This window comes from Peromyscus leucopus, chromosome 4 (assembly GCF_004664715.2).
Source record: "Peromyscus leucopus breed LL Stock chromosome 4, UCI_PerLeu_2.1, whole genome shotgun sequence".
In the NCBI taxonomy this organism is placed as follows: Eukaryota; Metazoa; Chordata; class Mammalia; order Rodentia; family Cricetidae; genus Peromyscus; species Peromyscus leucopus.
In genome coordinates this window covers 86397548-86415851 of record NC_051066.1, presented here as the reverse complement: position 1 = coordinate 86415851, position 18304 = coordinate 86397548, and the positions used below count along the sequence as shown (strand labels likewise).

The window sequence follows — 18304 nt, the reverse complement described above, 5'->3', positions numbered from 1 at the left end:
AAAAGAGTGATTTTTATTTATACATACAATGCTGTTGTTGGAATTATTGTGAACTTGGTTATATCATAAAGTTCATGAGGGAGCCATACCAGAGCAGATACCATTCAAGAAAAGGAACTGAGCATCACAGGAGAATCATTGTAAAAATAGTTAATTTCATATTGGGAAAGGATAACAGACTTTTTGAGATAGAAACACTATATCTGGGGAACTATGAAAACATTGGAAGCAACAAATAACTTTATAATGTTTTGGATTAATCATAGATTACAGCTAATTATTCTGTTCTTTGATGATTACAAAAACAAAAATAAAAGTCATAAGGATTATATGTTTTTATTCATTAGCTTTCAAAAGTGGTAGGTACAAGCTGATTGTCATGTAAAATAGAATCAGATTTCCTAGGAACTTGTCAAGTATGCTCAAGGGAAACATCATAGACACCTGAGCAGAAATAAAATTTGACATGGAAACCAAAAGTACATGAAAAAGTACTTCTTAATGTAATTTCACTTTGAAATGAGATATGAAAAATTTCAAAACCCTATATAAATTTTCCAAGATCTGGAATTATGTTTCTTGTTTTATTCATAATTACCATCAACATAAATTTTATTTTTGAATTGTTAGTATGATAAGGAGGATTTGAACTTTTGACAAATCAGCATTTTTCTAGTTTTGATAGAGGACAAAAAAGAGAATTCGAGTAATAAAGAAGCTATTGTTAAAAGGATTTTCTTTAAGTTTTTGGGCAACTTTCTTTTATGAATATACCTAAATATTTGAAGTAATATAAAATTATTTACATTTACCATAATAAGTAAAAATAAAGGTGTTTTTGAATTAAAACGGAGAGACCCTGGTTTTGCTTATGTTTAAAGAAGGTTTGTGACCATTTGGAAACTAAAAATACAAAATGTTTGAGCATGATAATGAACTTGCAATGCTTGTGGACATAGGAGGAAAATTGAGGGGTGGATGATTGTCCACACGTCCACTAACAAACCTTGTTGGTTTCTATCCATTAAATTCAAATCTTTATTTGGAAATAATTATCAAATTTGTCCTTTATGATGACTCAATATCTGGAATTTTGTTTAGAAGATTCCTGAAATTCCTGTAAATCAAGGAAAGCAAACCTACAGCCCAGGGCAAAGTCTTAGTAACACTGTCCGTTGGCATCTGCATCTAGAAACCTTTTAAAAACTTTTCCTCTTGACTGTGATTTGGAATTTTACTTTGCCCAGTGGTTTTAAATATTTAATGTCAACCTTGATCAGTTTTTTATAGTTTTGGATATTTGAATATGTTCCAGACTTATATGTCATTCTAACTCCAAATTCTTTTTTTTTTCTTTTTTAAGTAAATTTATTTTACAACATCATTTAGTTCAACATAATAGCCACAGATTCCCCTGTTCTCCCACTCTCGCCCCCCTCCCCCCACCCCACTCCCCATTCCCACCTCCTCCAGATCAAGGTCTTCCCCGAGGACCAGGATCGACCTGGTAGACTCAATCTGGCCAGGTCCAGTCCCCCCCTCCCAGACCGAGCCAAGTGTCCCTGCATAGGTCCCAGGATTCAAACAGCCAACTCATGCAACAAGCCCAGGACCCGGCACCAACACACAGCTGCCTCCCAAACAGATCAAGCCAAATGACTGTCTCACCCGTTCAGGGGGCTTGATCCAGTTGGGGGCCCCTCAGCCTTTGGTTCATAGATCCTGTGCTTCCATTCATTTGGTTATTTGTCCCTGTGCTTTATCCAACCCTGGCTTCAACAATTCTCGCTCATATAAACCCTCTTCTTACTCACTAATTAGACTCCCAGTGCTCAACCAGGGGCCCAGCCGTGGATGTCTGCATCCAGATTCCTCAGACCTTCCTTGGATGGGGTTTATGGCACAACTAACAGGGTGTCTGGCCATCCCATCACCGGAGTAGGTCAGTTCCTGCCGTCTCTCGACCATTGCCAGCAGTCTTTTGTGGGGGTATCTTTGTGGATCTCCGTGGGCCTCCCTAGTTCTCTGCTTCCTCCCCTTCTCATGTGGTCTTCATTTACCATGGTCTCCTATTCCTTGTTCTCCCTCTCTTTTCTTGATCCAGCTAGGATCTCCCACTCTCTTTCCCTTGACCATCGCTCTTCATTGTTCCCACTCATGACCAGGCTGTTCATGTAGATCTCATCCATTTCTCCGTGTCTTTTTTGGGGTCCCGTTTTCCAGGTAGCCTCACTGGTGATGTGAGTAGCAGTCCAGTCATATTTGAATATGTTCCAGACTTATATGTCATTCTAACTCCAAATTCTTTTTTAAAAAAAATCCTAATTCTTGTTTAGATGATGGGGATTGGCAATGTGAAAGACAGATAATTTCTCAACTGACAAATACTCATCCAGAAATACTTCCAAGAACTTTAGTACTTGAGAAATACTTGGGGGTATAGTATAGATTTTTATTTTTGTAGATGTGGACCAAAGCATTGCAAATAATATTTCATAAATTCTTTAAATAAAAAATATTATATATACATATTATGTAACATTTCAATAAGTATTTACAAAATGAAACAGTTAAATCAGGCTAGTTAACATATGCATCACCTCACATGCTTATTGGGGATAAGATAATTTGAAGTTCTACTCTTAGTATTTCTCCAGAATGAAACATTATGTTAATAACTATAGCTAGCATAATACATAATTAATCTTCTCACACTAATGATCCCATCTCACTGTTTGTAACTTTTGACCAATATCTTTTCATTCTATCTCCACAATCCATCTTGTTCATTCCATGGCCCACCATTGTGATCTTTGCTTCTATGACTATCACTTCAGAGTCCACATTTCAGTGAGACCTTGAGTATTTTTCTCTCTTTCTTTAGTTCCCTTAGCACAATGACTTTCAAGTTCATAACATTATTACAAAGCACGGAATTCCCTTTTTAAATTTTGAGGAATATTCCAAGGTGTGTGTGTGTGTGTTATTATGATTTCATTAATGCAAACAGGTTTTGTATGGTTGAACTTTTGCAGGTTTTGTGCATGCTATCACAACATTTCTGAGTGTGAGCACATATGTGCAACTGTCCTTCTATGTTAGGAAAACACAGCTTTCTTGTTCACCACTTCTAGATTTTAAAATTGTTCTGCCCCCTCTTCCATAATAATTTTTTAGCTTTAGGAGGAGGGGTATGATACAGATATCTTTATTAAGGCTGGGAATTCTCCAATCTCTTACTGTCTTTACCTTAGTCAGTTTCAGATCTCTTTGTCAATTGTCATTTACTGTAAAACAGCATCTCTGATGAGGGGTCAGAGATACATTAATCTATGAGTGCAACAGTAAGTCATTAGGAGTCTGTTTAATGCTATGCCAATTTAACAGAGTAATAGTAGTAAGTTATTCCCTCAAATATGTGACCTTTCTAGTCACTAGTTTGTAGCCCTGTTTCAACTTGGTAAAATCAACCTAATATTCACATGGAACCATCACCCTTATTGGTTCTCTTTCATAGTGCTGAAAGGTGCTATGCATACTACTGGTAGTCATCAAACCTGTTATATTTAGACTTTTTGATAATACCACATTCAAGAAGTGTGAAGTGATGTTTCAGTGTGATTTAAATTTACACTTCTCTGTTAATTAGTCATGTTCAGTACTTGTTCAGATATCTGTTGGTCTTTAGGTTGATTGTGACATTAAAGTACAAAAGGATTTCACACATTTCAGATTTTTCCTTCTGGTCTGTTAATGTAACTGTCCTAATTTACAGCTTCTCCTGATTCCCCTTTAGGCAGTACTGATGACAAAGTCAATGGAAAGAGTGAATCATTCTGTGTCATCAGAGTTTGTGTTCCTGGGATTCACCAACTCCTGGGATATCCAGCTGCTGCTCTTTGTGTTCTCCTCAATGTTGTACCTGGCAAGCATGATGGGAAACTGCCTCATCATTTTCACTGTGGCTTCTGACCCTCACTTACATTCCCCTATGTACTTTTTTCTGTCCATCCTCTCCTTCACTGATGTAGGTTTTTCTTCTGCCACTTCACCCAAGATGATTTATGACTTATTCAAAAAACACAAAGCCATTTCCTTTAGAGGTTGCATTATTCAAATCTTCTTCATCCATGCCATTGGTGGTGTGGAGATGGTGCTGCTCATAGCCATGGCCTTTGATAGATATGTGGCCATATGTAAGCCTCTCCACTATCTGACCATGATGAGCCCCAAGATGTGCATCTTCGTTTTAGTTACTGCTTTGGTAGTTGGCCTTGTGCACTCTGTGATACAACTGGCTTTCATAGTAAATTTACCTTTCTGTGGTCCTAATATATTGGACAGCTTCTACTGTGACCTTCCTCAGTTTCTCAAACTTGCTTGCATGGACACATATAGAATGGAATTACTGGTCTCAATCAATAGTGGATTCATGTCTGTGGGTACCTTCTTTCTATTGATCATTTCCTATATTGTCATCATATTTACTGTTCAGAAACACTGGTCAAGTGGCTCCTCCAAGGCTCTGTCTACACTTTCAGCTCACGTGACTGTTGTGGTTTTATTCTTTGTTCCTGCCATATTTTTCTATACACGGCCTTCTTCCTCTACATACCTGGATAAGTTTCTGGCCCTATTTGATGCAGTTCTTACTCCTTTTTTGAATCCTGTGATCTACACATTGAGAAATCAAGAAATGAAGATGGCAATAAGGAGAATATTCAGACAGATACTGGGCTATAGACAAGTCTCCTGAATAGACATTATGGACAGTCTTAATTGAGCATGGAAATTCATTATCAGCCAAACTCTGAGGAAAACCTTTCTTTGCATGTGTTGATATGTTTCTGTATACGTACATACATACAAACATACATATATACATAAATACATATATATGTCATTTTGTCTGATACTTTTAAGGAAAGGATGATTTCTTCCATATACAGACATAAAATTACATATATTTATAGTGCAATGATTATATTAATCAGGAGCCTTAATTCTTATGGATTAGCATTTGTTTGAAATAAACTCTTAGACATACAGAAGAAAATGTTTCTTTAAGACTTTCAGAACAGGGAAAATTTTTCATTTTGAATAGAAAATTCTCTTATAAGCTGCAATTTCTGGCTCTTATTCCATGGAACATTTATTAGAGTCACTGAGTTGAGTAATTTTCAATGTCTGTACCTTACATACACTGTTTTCCATTTTTTGCGACTTTTCAGATATTGGATGGAGGTTAGAAATTTCAGAGCACCCATGGGAGTCTAAAATGTGCAGATAAAAGCCTTGTGAGCTGTGTGGAATAGCTGGAAGAAGCCAAGGAAACATGTTGGCTTTTTCTGCCTGAGGAACAGTTTGCTACTCAAAGCCATTCAATTTCCATTCACCTTTCTTCCACATTTTTACCCTTTTCTTCTAAAAAGAAGTTTTTGAGAAGTTCATGTGTGAGTGCAGCATTGATATCATTTCTACCTTTCCCTCTTGCCCTGTACCTCCTCTGATGTTCTTCTCCAATCTGTCCAAAATTCATAACAGCTCCTTAAATTATTGCTGTGCATACACACATACAGACATATAACTTTCTGAGTCCACTTAGTATTGCAAATATGCACATGTGTTTATGGCTAACAACATGGGATTTGATACCCTATCAAGGATGTCATCCCTGGTAAATACTGATCCATACTCTCTCAGAATCCATTGATTGCCTGTAGCAGAATGGCAGTATAGGATTTTCCTCTATAGTCTATGCTGCCTACAGCTTTGAATAGCTGCCTAAGTTTACAGTACCAAGCATGGATTCCTTCACATTGAGTCCAGTTAGACAACCTTTGCTAATTTTCCAGGGAGAGTGCCATTCTCACACTATTCTGGTGATCTTGCCAGGCTGGTCATTGTTATGGATGCTTTACATCTGGGTAGCACTATTGATTGCTTTTCCCTTTTGCAGCTTAAATAGCAGCTTCAGATATTATGAAATAACTGAATTATGATAGAGAAGAGATCACATTACTTAAGGCAACAGAGATGGTGGAGTAGTGCTGCTTCTGCTCCTTGCCATGATGGTGTCATTATGAGCTCCACATGCAGACATGTAGCTGCAAAGGTTGAATTTTAATCTCTTTGGCATGAGAAGGTACTTACAGGCTATAGAAAGAGAAATATGGACACCAATCTAGCCATAAAGCCCTGTGACCTATAACCTGTCCTGCCTGAAAGATGTACTGTGGCAATGGAGGCACAGAACTTTTGGGAGTGGCCCACCAACATTTGCTTTAACTTGAGGCCCACAGCACCCAAGGGAGCCCATGACTCTCTACCTGGATGGCCTGGAACTGGAGACTGGATAGCCCAGAGACCTAGAGTAGAACCAAACAAGACTGGAAAAAAAAATCAATTAAATGACTCCTAATGACAGTCTGTTATAGATTGGTGCCTTGTCCAGTTGTCATCAGAGGCTTCCTCCAGCAGGAAATGGGAGCTGGTGCAGAGACTCACAGAAAGACATTATGGAGAGAGAGAGAGAGAGAGAGAGAGAGAGAGAGAGAGAGAGAGAGAGAGAGAGACAGAGAGAGTCTAAATTGGGGTTTCCAATGGGTCCCTCCCTTCAGAGATTGGAATTTCCATAGAAGAGACAGAGGAAAGACTGTTGGAGTCAGAAGGCATGGAGAACACCAGGAGATCATCATCCACTGAGTCAATTAAGCAGAACTCACGTGGGCTCACAGGGACTAAAATAGTAAGCACAGGGCATGTGAGGGTCTGCACTAGGTCCTCTGCATATATACTTTGGCTGTTAGCTTGATGTTTTTGTGGGACTCCTAACAGTGGGAGCAGGTATGTCTCTAACTCTTTTGCCTGCTCTTCAGACTCTTTTCCTCCTATTGGGTTTCCTATATGAGGGCTTTTGCCTTGTCATATTGTATCTTGTTTTGTTGTGTTTGGTTGTCATATCTTGGAGGGCTGCTCTTTTCTGAAGAGGAAAATGAGTGGGAGTGTATCTGGAAGAGAGGGAGGTGTGAGGGAGTTAGCAGGAGTGGAGGGAGGGGAAACTGTGATTGGTATGTATTGTATGAGAGAAGATTCTATTTTCAATAAAAATGACAGTCTCTTTAACAAGTATGGGGCTGGGGAAAGTTAGATATACATGTGTTGATCTTTTTGTCTCATCTTGTTAAGAAAAAGAACAACTCAAAATTGATTAAAAAAAATCCCAATAGGAGGCCTGAATTTCTAAAACTAGTGCTGGAAAACATGGAGCAATGACTTCAATGTGTAAATATAGCCAAAACTTTCTCAACATGACTCTAATAGTTCATGAAAAATTTGAGTTTTGACAAATCATATTGCATGAAATTGCAAAGTCCATGCAGCAAGAGAAATATTAAACTCAAGAGTCACCCTACAGAATGAGAGACAGTCTGTGCCAGATAACCATTATATGATATTCATATCCTGCATGCATAAAGAATAAAAAAATTTAACCACTAAACATACTCATAATTTAGTCAATAAATGGGCTAATTAACTGAACCAGCAGTTCTTAAATAAGTAAAATGGCTAATAAATAAATGAAACAAATTGTAAACATATGTAAGGGAAGTGAAAATCAAAACTACACAGAGATTCCATCTCAGCCCAGTCAGAATGGCTATTTTTGGGAAAATGACAACAAATATTGGTGATGATATAAGAATAAAAGAATCTTTATACATTGTTGAATAAATGTAACATAACCTAGTTACTATGAAAATCAGTATGACAATTCCTCCAAAAATTAAAGACTAGCCATAATACATTCTAGTTATAATATTTTGAGCATATCTCTTAAATCAATATTAGCTTTCTGTAGAGATATCAGTATTCCCATGTTTATTATACCATTATTCACAACACTCAACTGTGGAATTAGCCTAGGTTCATGAGTAGATAAATGCACAAAGAAAATATAAAATCTATATACAGTCCAGTATATAAGTAAAAGAAGTAACGAAGTTATATCCTTTTCAGGAAAATTGATGTCCCCATAGCTTATTATGTTAAGTGAAATAAGCTAGATACAGAAAGATATACTTGACATGACCCTTCTCATATGTGGAACTTAGAGGAAGAAAAAACATGAAAGCAAAAAGTAGTATGGGAAAATGAAACAATATTAGAGTGGGTGAATGTGTTTAAAGTTCATTATGTTAATGTGTGAAAATCGCTTTATAGACCCCTTTATTTTGTACCATTGCATAAAATAATGGATGCAAATAAACTCAATAATATCAGCTATGAAATAAGAGACACTCAAAAGTGAATCTGCATATGTCTCAGTTTTTTACTTCACCCAGTAATTATGAAGTACTTCTCAAGTACCTGACATTTCCTTTATATATTTAGGATATTTCAGTGACAAAATATAAAAAAAACATTTTGGCACCTATATTCTAATTGAGCTAAAAAGACAGTAAGTATAGTAAACAGTAAGTTATAAGCAAGATGAAAATGTGTGCAACAACATAATTGAACAGATAGAGATGTACCTGGAACTGCAGAAGAGATGTGAGGATGTGGTGGAGTTTTGCTTTTGGGTGAATCAGAGTTAGATTTCTGGATAGGTGCCATTGAAGAAAACTATGGTATAGCTGAGTGAATTGCTATGTAGCTGTTCCATAAAAACAAGAAGGAAGAAGACTATTCCAATTAGTGCAAATGTACAAAACACCCATTCTTTTCAAGAAGTAGTAAGAGAGGTTAAAAAAGGCACAGTTTTGTCTGTGTGTGAATAGTGGGATAATAGTACAGGAGGCAAAATTATATTGGATACTGTGCATCACTGCAAAATATTAGCTTTTATTCTGTAAAAGGACAATCATTTCTAAGCAGTGAGGTAACATATTAACATTAAAAAGTTAATCTTTGACTGTCATGGTTAGAATAGTACTGATGAATGTACTACAAATGTGTGCATATTGTCAAGAGTTTAATTTAGTTATGAATGGAACATATATAATAGATTCTGTAGCATCACAGATGGTAATTCATAGTAATAATCTCAATATATCTTGAAGAGTTCTCTTATAAGTTTAGACAACTGATATAACCACAGGAAAAAGGAAATTTGAGAATAACTCTGTTTTTAATTTGATGTGAAATGAGGAATTGTCATCATAGAAGACAGGGAAGACTTCTGGAGTTTCAGAAGTGTGTAGGGAGTTTCAGAAGCTCAGTATTTTTCAGGTTATATCTAAGAAATTTTAGATATTTTCATTAAAACCAAAGTAGAAAACCAGATATATGAATTTGGTATACATGCCAGAAATATGAGGCATTATTTGGCATATAGATATTGCTTAAAGTTATGAGACTTGATGAGAAAGACTAGAGAGTGACTGTAGATAGGAAATAAATGTTGTTGAAGACTCAAGCCCTGTACCTACATATATCATATAATAAAAATAATGAGGGTAGTCAGTGAAGACATAGTATGAGCAGTTAGTGATATATGAGTAAATCAAGATTTTTTTTAGTGCCAAGAAAATCAAACAAAAGTCAATATGCTGATGGCACAATAAGATCCTGAGTTAAAAAGATGATTAAAAATCATTCACTTAATTTATATCTGGGAAGCATCAGAAATATGTAAAGGAAAGTTTTAGTGGGATGACTAGGGGAGAATCCTGAGTGGAATATTTTGGTAGAAAATAAAAGGAGAACAATGGAGAAAGATTAGAGACTAATCTTAAGAATTTTTTTATGCAAAGAACTTCAACAGAATAGGAGGTTTTACTATATATTTCAGTAAGAGAGTAGGCAAAACCTTGTTGAATGCTGAGGGTACTGATACAATAGTTGAGGAAACATGGATGATGTGAAAGAGAGAGAGAGAGGGAAATGCTAAAGCATTTATGGGTCTGTGGGTCTGTGTATTTGTTTCTTGCTTGTTTTGAGTAACCAATGTAAACTTAAATAGGAGAAGCTATGGTCTTATGAATGAGACTTTTACTAGATGGAATCTGTTATCATTTCCTCATGAAGACTGAGGCATTCATGAGATCATCATACATCCTTGAGTTTATATTAGAGCTAATCCATTAGCCATATTTTTTGTTGTCCTCTGGTATATCTGTGAATGATTTGGACCTTGGGTTGGTGTCCTGGTGATGTAACCTCTTCTGAGTTTTTCAACCCCTACAAACAAGCACAATAAACTCATTGGTTTACTAAGGTGGACTTGGTGTGTGAGTGGCTTTTCTATCTGGGTTTAGTAGGTGCTTCCTTATGTGTTCTCAGGGAAAGTCATACAACACTTGGACCTAGAGTAGGGACAGAGAATGAAAAATGTACCAGCATGAGAAACTGGAGTGGTGAGCCACAAAGTATCCATTTTCTCTGCATGATATGTGGTGGCATGCCACTTTTCTGTGGCTGCAGTTGCTTGGTCTCTGCCATGGGTTACAAGACATTCTACTGAAACTGAAATCAGCTCACAGGAAAAATGGCACTAAATGGAAAAATTACAAGCACAAGATATACAAATGGGAACTTTCATGTTAGTTTTTTGATTTTATAGGTAAATTAGAAGAAACTAAAGAATTTTTTTTTACAGTTTCTCAAATTATTTATTAGAATGTATGACTCAAGGAACTACAAAAAAAGCCTCCAACTACTGTACATAGCTCATGCTTGATGTGACACTTGAAAATACTGGACCCAGAGCTTAAACTGCTTGGTCCAGAGTAGGAAAGTAACTGGGAACAGCAGCAACCTGAACGGCCAGACCTCAGGCTGACAGACCTGGTTTCCAAAACCAGTTCCCCCTGATCTGTCCACATTCCTGTTTCCAGGTTCAATGTCCCCACACATGAGAGAATGCCTCAGACTCAATCTGAATCACTGTCTGTTTCAGCTTCTTTCACATCCACACTGAATTTATACTCCTGGTCACATCCCATGTATGCATCACTCATGAAGTACAGGGTATAGTTGTGGCCACCTGTGGCTGGGGCCACAAAGTCTAGCTTCACCTTGGCTTTCTGCTGAAGGGTCAGCCTCTTGATGGAGATGAGGCTGTTGGACTTGGCATCTCCAATCACAACCCACCAGCCCTCTTCACGTTTCTGTGGGAAGAGAGGTGCAATAACAGGGCCTGTGACTTCCTCCTGTCGCTCCAGTTGCACTAGCACCACAACTGGCCCGCCACTGCGGATGCTGTCTTTATCCACCACTTCATAGGACAGTTCAATATTCGGGTAGCGGTTACAAAAGCGGGCCACATCTGCGATCTGGCTGTCAGTCAACTGAAGCAATGCGTTCAGTTCTTCATCCTCCATCTCCATGATGTCAAAAACACTCTCCACTCCCTTATCTGTGCAACATTTGATATGCTCTGAGGTGAAGTGTGGCAGCTGCTTCAGATAGGAGTCCTTAGACCACATGGCTTGGGTGACCATCTGAGCCAGTTCCATGGCTGCCAGAGCAGGGCTGAGCCACCCAGTGCTAGAGAGTACATCCACACAGGCCTGAATGAGCCGGATTGCCTTACTAAGGATTTCCTCCGTGTCTGACTGCAGTTCAGCACTCAGCTGCATTCGGGACAGGTGAGCCTGCAGCAGCAGGTTGGTCTTCACATGCGGATCATTGAACTTGGGGTTATTCAGCTTGTGGGGAACCTTCTGAGCCAACTGGCGTAGCAGGTTGTCTTCATGATGCCTGATGGGAATGTTCTCATATTCTGCCGCGTTGGAAATAATCTCAATAAGTCCTCGAAACTTGGTTTTAGCATTGAGAGACATGCTGAAGAGCTCGATGGTGGTGTAGTTTATGTAATAGTAGGCAGCAATCATGCCCAGGTTCAGAGGGGCCACATCCATCTCATCCTCAATGCTGATGCATTTGGACTGCTCCAGGTCACTGAGGGTCTGCTCCACCAGCTCTGACAAGTGGTCAGACAAGTGACGATGAGATATGCCCTGAAGGTTGTAGTAATTGGGGTTCTGTGTCATTCGGCGATACAAAAAGGTCCAGGTGAGGTAGTCCACAGCATCCTGCTTGTTCTCAATGGTCTTGGTGACTATCTCAGCATTGAAGTGGTCATGCATACAGTGGTCCAGGTGAGACTCTACCAGCAATGGCTCATATAAAAACTTTTTGAAAAAATCCTTTTTAGAGCCTTGACACATGATGACACAGCGCCCCTCGTCATCCTGCAGGGGGCGGTTGGCATGGCCCACCATCTGAAGCACATCATAGATGGGGTAGTCCACATAGGCATGGATCTTGCCATTGTAGTACTGCGTATCCATGATGATCACTAGATGAGCAGCAACATTCATACCCCAGCAGAGACTTCGAGAAGCCACCACCACCTGGATCACCCCTGAGCTGAAGAGCTGCTCTACCAGGTGCCTCTCCATGGGGTTCAGCCCTTCATGTAGGTAGCCCACCCCATTTAGCAGTGTCTCCTTGAGCGTGCTGTCACTTAACTTCTCCAGGTAAGGGATCAGATCCTTCTCAGTACAGTGTAAGAACCTCTGCCGCTGGATGTCTGCTGCACAGGTAGTGAGGATGTCTATCGCGGTGAGACGGGTCTGCTTGCGAGATGGGACAAAAACGATGACAGGCTTCTTGGGTGAGTGTTTGGTGATAGCATGGTACACAGGCTTGGCCATAGACAGCAGGAGAGTCTGGGTACGGCTGATGTTGAAGCCCTGGATGTGCAATTCTAAAGGTACAGGGCGCACATTAGGGTGGAAGTGGCACTGCAGCCCAGCCAATGAGCCACATCCTTGGCATTGGAGAGGGATGAGCTAAGTGCCACAATGCGAATGGGCTGCTCAATCTGGGAGGAGATGTAGCGCATCCGGGAGCAGATCACTTCCAAGACAGGCCCATTCTCGCCCCCAATAAGGTGGACCTCATCCACCACAAAGAGGTTAATATTCTGGACATTCTTGCGCTGCTTCCACCTCCAGGAAAGGATGTCACACTTCTCAGGGGTACTGATGATGATGTTGCCTTTGCCCAGAAGCTTCAAGTCTGTGCTAGTCTCCCCCGTCAGCAGCACCACCTTCTTGTTGAGCCTGTCCTGAAACTTCTCATACCAGTCCATGTACACCTGCTCTGCCAGAGCCTCCATGGGGGTAATGTAGACACAGCGCCCCTCAGAATTCTGCAGCAGCATCCGCAGGATGGCAAACTCTGCACAGATGGTCTTCCCGCTGCCCGTGGGGGCCCCCACAAACACGTTATCATCACTGTTGTACACGGTGTTAAAAACATACTTTCTCCTGCAAAGCAGGGAAGGAAAAAGTCCAAGATCAGGTTCAGATCTGGAGATTTGTGGCAAGAAAAAAGCAAAAGAAATCCAGCATGGCCGGGCGGTGGTGGCGCACTCCTTTAATCCCAGCACTCGGGAGGCAGAGGCAGGCAGATCTTGGGGGTTCGAGGTCAGCCTGGTTTACATAGTGAGTTCCAGGAAAGGCGCAAAACTACACAGAGAAACCCTGTCTCGAAAAACCAAAAAAAGAAAAAAAAAAGAAAGAAAGAAAGAAAGAAAGAAATCCAGCATCTTTGCCACTCAAGGACCAGGACACACACACACACACACACACACACACACACACACACACACACACACACACACACACACACACACACACGGAGGACACACATGGACACACACACACGGACACACACACACACAAACACACACACGGACACACACACACAAAGACAGGACACCTCGAAACTAAAGATATTTTTATGACACTATTTTCTGTGTTCCATTCATTGAAAGTCACTTCCAAAGCTGATCTGTCACAATTTTTTTGACTTCTATAGGTATCACAAAGGGAATAAATACATATCTGAAGATTCAAAGCTAGCATTCACAAATGAAAGAAAACATACAATCTTTATTTTTCTGGGTCTGGGTTACCTCACTCAAAATGATCCATTTCCATTTACATGTAAACTTCATAATTTCATTTTTAATAGCTAAATAATATTCCATTGCAAAAGTATTGAATATTTTTATTATCTATTACTTGACATAGGCTCTTCCCATTTCCTTTCTTTTCAAGGTGTTCTAAGACTTTATATTCTACTTCCAAAACTACACTTTAGTTTGGTTTAAGTAAGTGATCATAGTTAAACTTTGAGATAATATTTACCTATTATCAAGGAATAATAGCAATGATTTACTAAGACAAAAACTTTGAGAGAGTGTCTCACTATGTATCCCTGGATGTTCTAGAACTCACTCTGTCGATGGGGCTGGCCTCAAACTCACAGAGTTCTATCTGCTTCTGCCTTCTGAATATTGGGATTAAAAGCATACACTACCATGCTCAGCCATAATTGTTTACTTTAATATCCATGTGGTTAAGGATACCTCAACAACTCCAGTTTTCTTATCATCTTTCTACTCAGTGTTATACTATGAGTTATAAAATTCTTTGGTTGCCATGGCCCCAGTGGCACCCTAACTGCTGCCAAGGGCCATGTCTGGGTCCATGTTCCTGCTAAAGCTGAGGTCTGTGATGATGTCCATGGCCCAGGTTACCACAGAGGGTCATAGGAACCACGTGTTGAAATGGAGAGGCCATGCTGCACACATTGTGCCCCACACTGGCCCTGTCCCTCACTGGACACTGCAGTAGGTGAGCTGGCCCCACCCTCCATGGGAGAGTTGGCACCCACACTCAGGAGAGATGTCCTGTTCCCTCAGCACTGGCATGGGAGAGCTGGGCCCAATGGCATGGTCCTAGGAGAGCTGGCTCTGTCCCTCACTTGAGGAGGATGGTCCCAGTGGCCCAGACTGACCAGCTCAGTTCCCACCTAGATCTATATCTGGAGGCAGAAATTTCTTCAGTCCTGTCCTGCCCAACAGTCCAGACAAATCTCTCCCACCCCGAGTCCCACAGCTACTTATAAATAATCATGCAGAGGCCTATATTAATTAAAAACTATATGGCCTATGGCTTCAGTTTCTTGCTAGCTAGCTCTTTCATCTTAATTTAACCCATTCCTATTAATCTATATGTTGTCACATGGCCATGGTTTTACCGGTCTGCTGGCATCTGGTTGCTCCTTTGGTGGCGGCTGGCATCTCTCCCAATTCTGCCCTTCTTCTCTCTGTCTCTGCTTGGATTTTCCACCTGGCTGAAAGCTTTCTTGCCATAGGTCAAAACACTTTTATTTATTATCCAGTAGGAGTCACACATATTCACAACATTCAGAGAGATATCCCACAGCACATATCCTGGGCCTTGGGTTGGCCCACTCTAACATTTACTCCATCTATGATCCACTGGAGTGAGTGAAGGGACTGGTCCTCCAGAACAATAACCACAGGTTCTCCGGACAGGAACAGGGTACCATAGAGGAGTTTTGGTGAGGGTCCAATGATGATGGTGTGCCAGAGGCCTTGAACAAGACCAGTGACTCATCACAATGAACATTTTAGGGGTGGGAATGATTGGAAAAAAAAGTATACTATGTGGCACACGGCAGCTCCCGATGCCACTAGGATGAATAAAGAGGTGTTGGAAAGACAGGAGAACTAGGTGGGTTTTTTGTTTGTTTGTTTTACTTTGCTCTTAATTAATTTTGGGAGGTCATGTTGGGGGGCATGCTGCAGGGGTGAGGGGCAGATATGGAAAGACTGAAAGGTGAGCAGGATTGGAGTACATGATGTGAAACTCCCAAAGTTTAAAAAGAAATTCTTTGGTCACACAGACCAAACCAAGTAAGTCTTCAGAGCAGAGAATCCTGTAACCATGTGATCCTTCCAAATTGCCATGTTTTTGTAGTATCCCTTGGTCAGTGTTCTCTTGAGATGTGTATAATTAGCTTCTCATCTCCCTAATGGAAGATTCCACATAGCACTTTACATGAGAGGACCCAGAGAAACCTGACTCTGCCAAGATGGTGTTGTTATCACTCAGGTAAAGTGGATAGATGAAGGTAAACATAACAAAGCTTGAATGGCCTGTTCAGATGTTAGTTTGTGCTTGTATCTGCTGTGGACATGAGTCATATCTTAAAATGCTTACAAAGGAGAGAATGATCAGTAAAAGGACTTGAACAGCACAGGAGAATAGCTCTTAGACACCAGTTGAAGTATTAGAAAAGGCTAAAAACTGACTGCCTTTGAGCCAGAACCATATTGTAAATGGCCTTGAGAAGCCAAACAACCTTGCAGCATTTTCTACTAAGTTTATGCCATTATTAATCATTCTATGCTCACTGAATATTTGATTGAATGAATGATATAATATCCTATGAACTGCTAAGGAAAATATAAAAAATACATATAAATAAAAGGGAAAAATTGTATGTTTCTCTTCACTTTTAAAAATAGGTGAGTATGCCGCCCAGTGGTGGCGCACGCCTTTAATCCCAGCACTCGGGAGGCAGAGCCAGGCGGATCTCTGTGAGTTCAAGGCCAGCCTGGGCTACCAAGTGAGTTCTAGGAAAGGCACAAAGCTACACAGAGAAACCCTGTCTCGAAAAATCAAAAAAAAAAAAAAAAATAGGTGAGTATGAACTATTTGCCTTCTATGAATCATTTGGTGAGTATTCTGTAAACAGAAGCAAATTTTTAGAAATATCTGTTTTCTAGATTGGAAGAATGTTATAAATACCTAATCAGAAGTAAATTTTAACATGAGACCAAAAATTCTAATGCTGAAAATAGACATTGTCTAAATTGAATGACATTTCTAAATCTTAAAACAAAATGTTACTTAAAAATACCAATTAAATTTATTTTTCTTGTTTTCATCTGCCCTTTATAGTTGGAATCTTTGTATTCATTAGATTCTGATCAGTAATCTGTTCAGAAGGTATTAAAGAGGTATGAGGTGAACTTTCACATAAATATTTATCTGAAAAGAATAAAGTATTATTTATATTTCTCAAACTATTAAATAACTGTAATGATGTACTCAAGTTAGGAGAGTCTAAATTTCCTCGGATTTAAGAAAGGCTTTGAAAAAATGTGCAAAGTAAAAATACAGATAGATTCAACTGAGGGAGTTAAAGTCCTAATTCAAAATGTTCTATGTCTAATATTTGTAAGCTATAGCACTTTTTTCTTCCCAATTATATACCAACTTTTCAAATTTCATTGTCCCACTTGGAGTTTCCTTTTATTCTTATTTATTTATTTATTTATTTATTTATTTTTTAAACTTTTAGAATAATTTTATTTGAATTTAGAAGAAAAACACCCCAGGGAAGGCAAGATGTAAATCTCAGCAGCAGGAGAAACAGGAGAACATCTCTCTCTCTCTAAATATATATATATATATCCTATGAGTTGAGCTAGCATGAAGGTCAGACACATATGACACATATGATGAATTCTTTAAAGAAAGAGCAAAAACGACGAAAGCATCTTTAAATTGTGTTTATAGAGAAAAAGGTTGAAAGCAAATACTACAATTCATTTGTTCTATTATTTCATAACTTTATGCAATCCCTTTGCCTATCTTTTCATATTATACTATCATATATATTTTATTTGCTTTTCAACAACTCAAACATACTGTTTTCCATTTTTCTTTTCTTTTTACTTTCATTTTCTCTCTTACATTACATCCTGTCATCAGCAGTTTCCCCTCCCTCCTTTCAACTCCCCTCTCCCTCTTCTGTTTCCCTTAAAAAAAGCAGGCCTCCCAGGAATATCCACTAAACAAGATACAATGAGACTGGCACAAACACTCATATCACAGCTGTATATGGCAACCCAGTAGGAAGAAAAGGGTCCCAAGTGCAGCAGGAGAGTCAGAGACACCCTCCACTCCCACTCTTGGGAGTCCCACAAGATAACCAAGCTACACAACCTAAGGTTTATGCAGAGGACATCGCTCAGACCCATACAGGGTCTTTGTTTGCTGCTTCAGTTTCTGTGAGCCCCTATAAGCCTTGCTTAGTTGATGCTGTGGACCATGTTCTCATGGTATCCTTGTCCATCCTCTCTGGCTCCTAAAATTCCCCTCCACCTCTTATTAAGAGTTCCCCTGGCTCCATCTAGCATTTGGCCATGGCCATCAGCTGCTGGATGGTGTTCCTCTGACAACACTTGGGTTAGCCACTGATCTAAAAGTATCACAGATAGTAGAATATCAAATTAAGAATCATTTTATTCTTTTTTTTTGCCAGTTCTATTTGGTTGTATCCTGGGTTTCTGGGCTGTAATGCCTGTGGTTCCTGGACATCCAGGCAGTGTCAGGCATGGGTTCCATCTCCTGGCAAGGGCCTCAAGTTGGACCAGTTGTTGGTTGGCAACTTCCACAGGTTC

General features: G+C 39.5%; 2 protein-coding genes across 2 annotated transcripts; one reads left to right on the top strand and one right to left on the bottom strand.

The window, feature by feature from the left end:
- Positions 1–3805: 3805 nt before the first annotated feature.
- LOC114683102 (olfactory receptor 4F3/4F16/4F29-like) lies at positions 3806–4756 on the top strand. Its single transcript, XM_028857275.1, has one exon. The coding sequence runs from the start codon at positions 3806–3808 to the stop codon at positions 4754–4756; it is 951 nt and encodes a 316-aa protein (XP_028713108.1).
- A 5926-nt stretch (positions 4757–10682) lies between these two features.
- Positions 10683–14679, bottom strand: LOC114683105 (U5 small nuclear ribonucleoprotein 200 kDa helicase-like). Its single transcript, XM_037204439.1, is given in 3 exon segments — positions 10683–12751; positions 12754–13283; positions 14561–14679. Coding segments are annotated over 3 exon segments (2523 nt in total). The 3' UTR covers positions 10683–10877.
- Positions 14680–18304: the final 3625 nt, after the last annotated feature.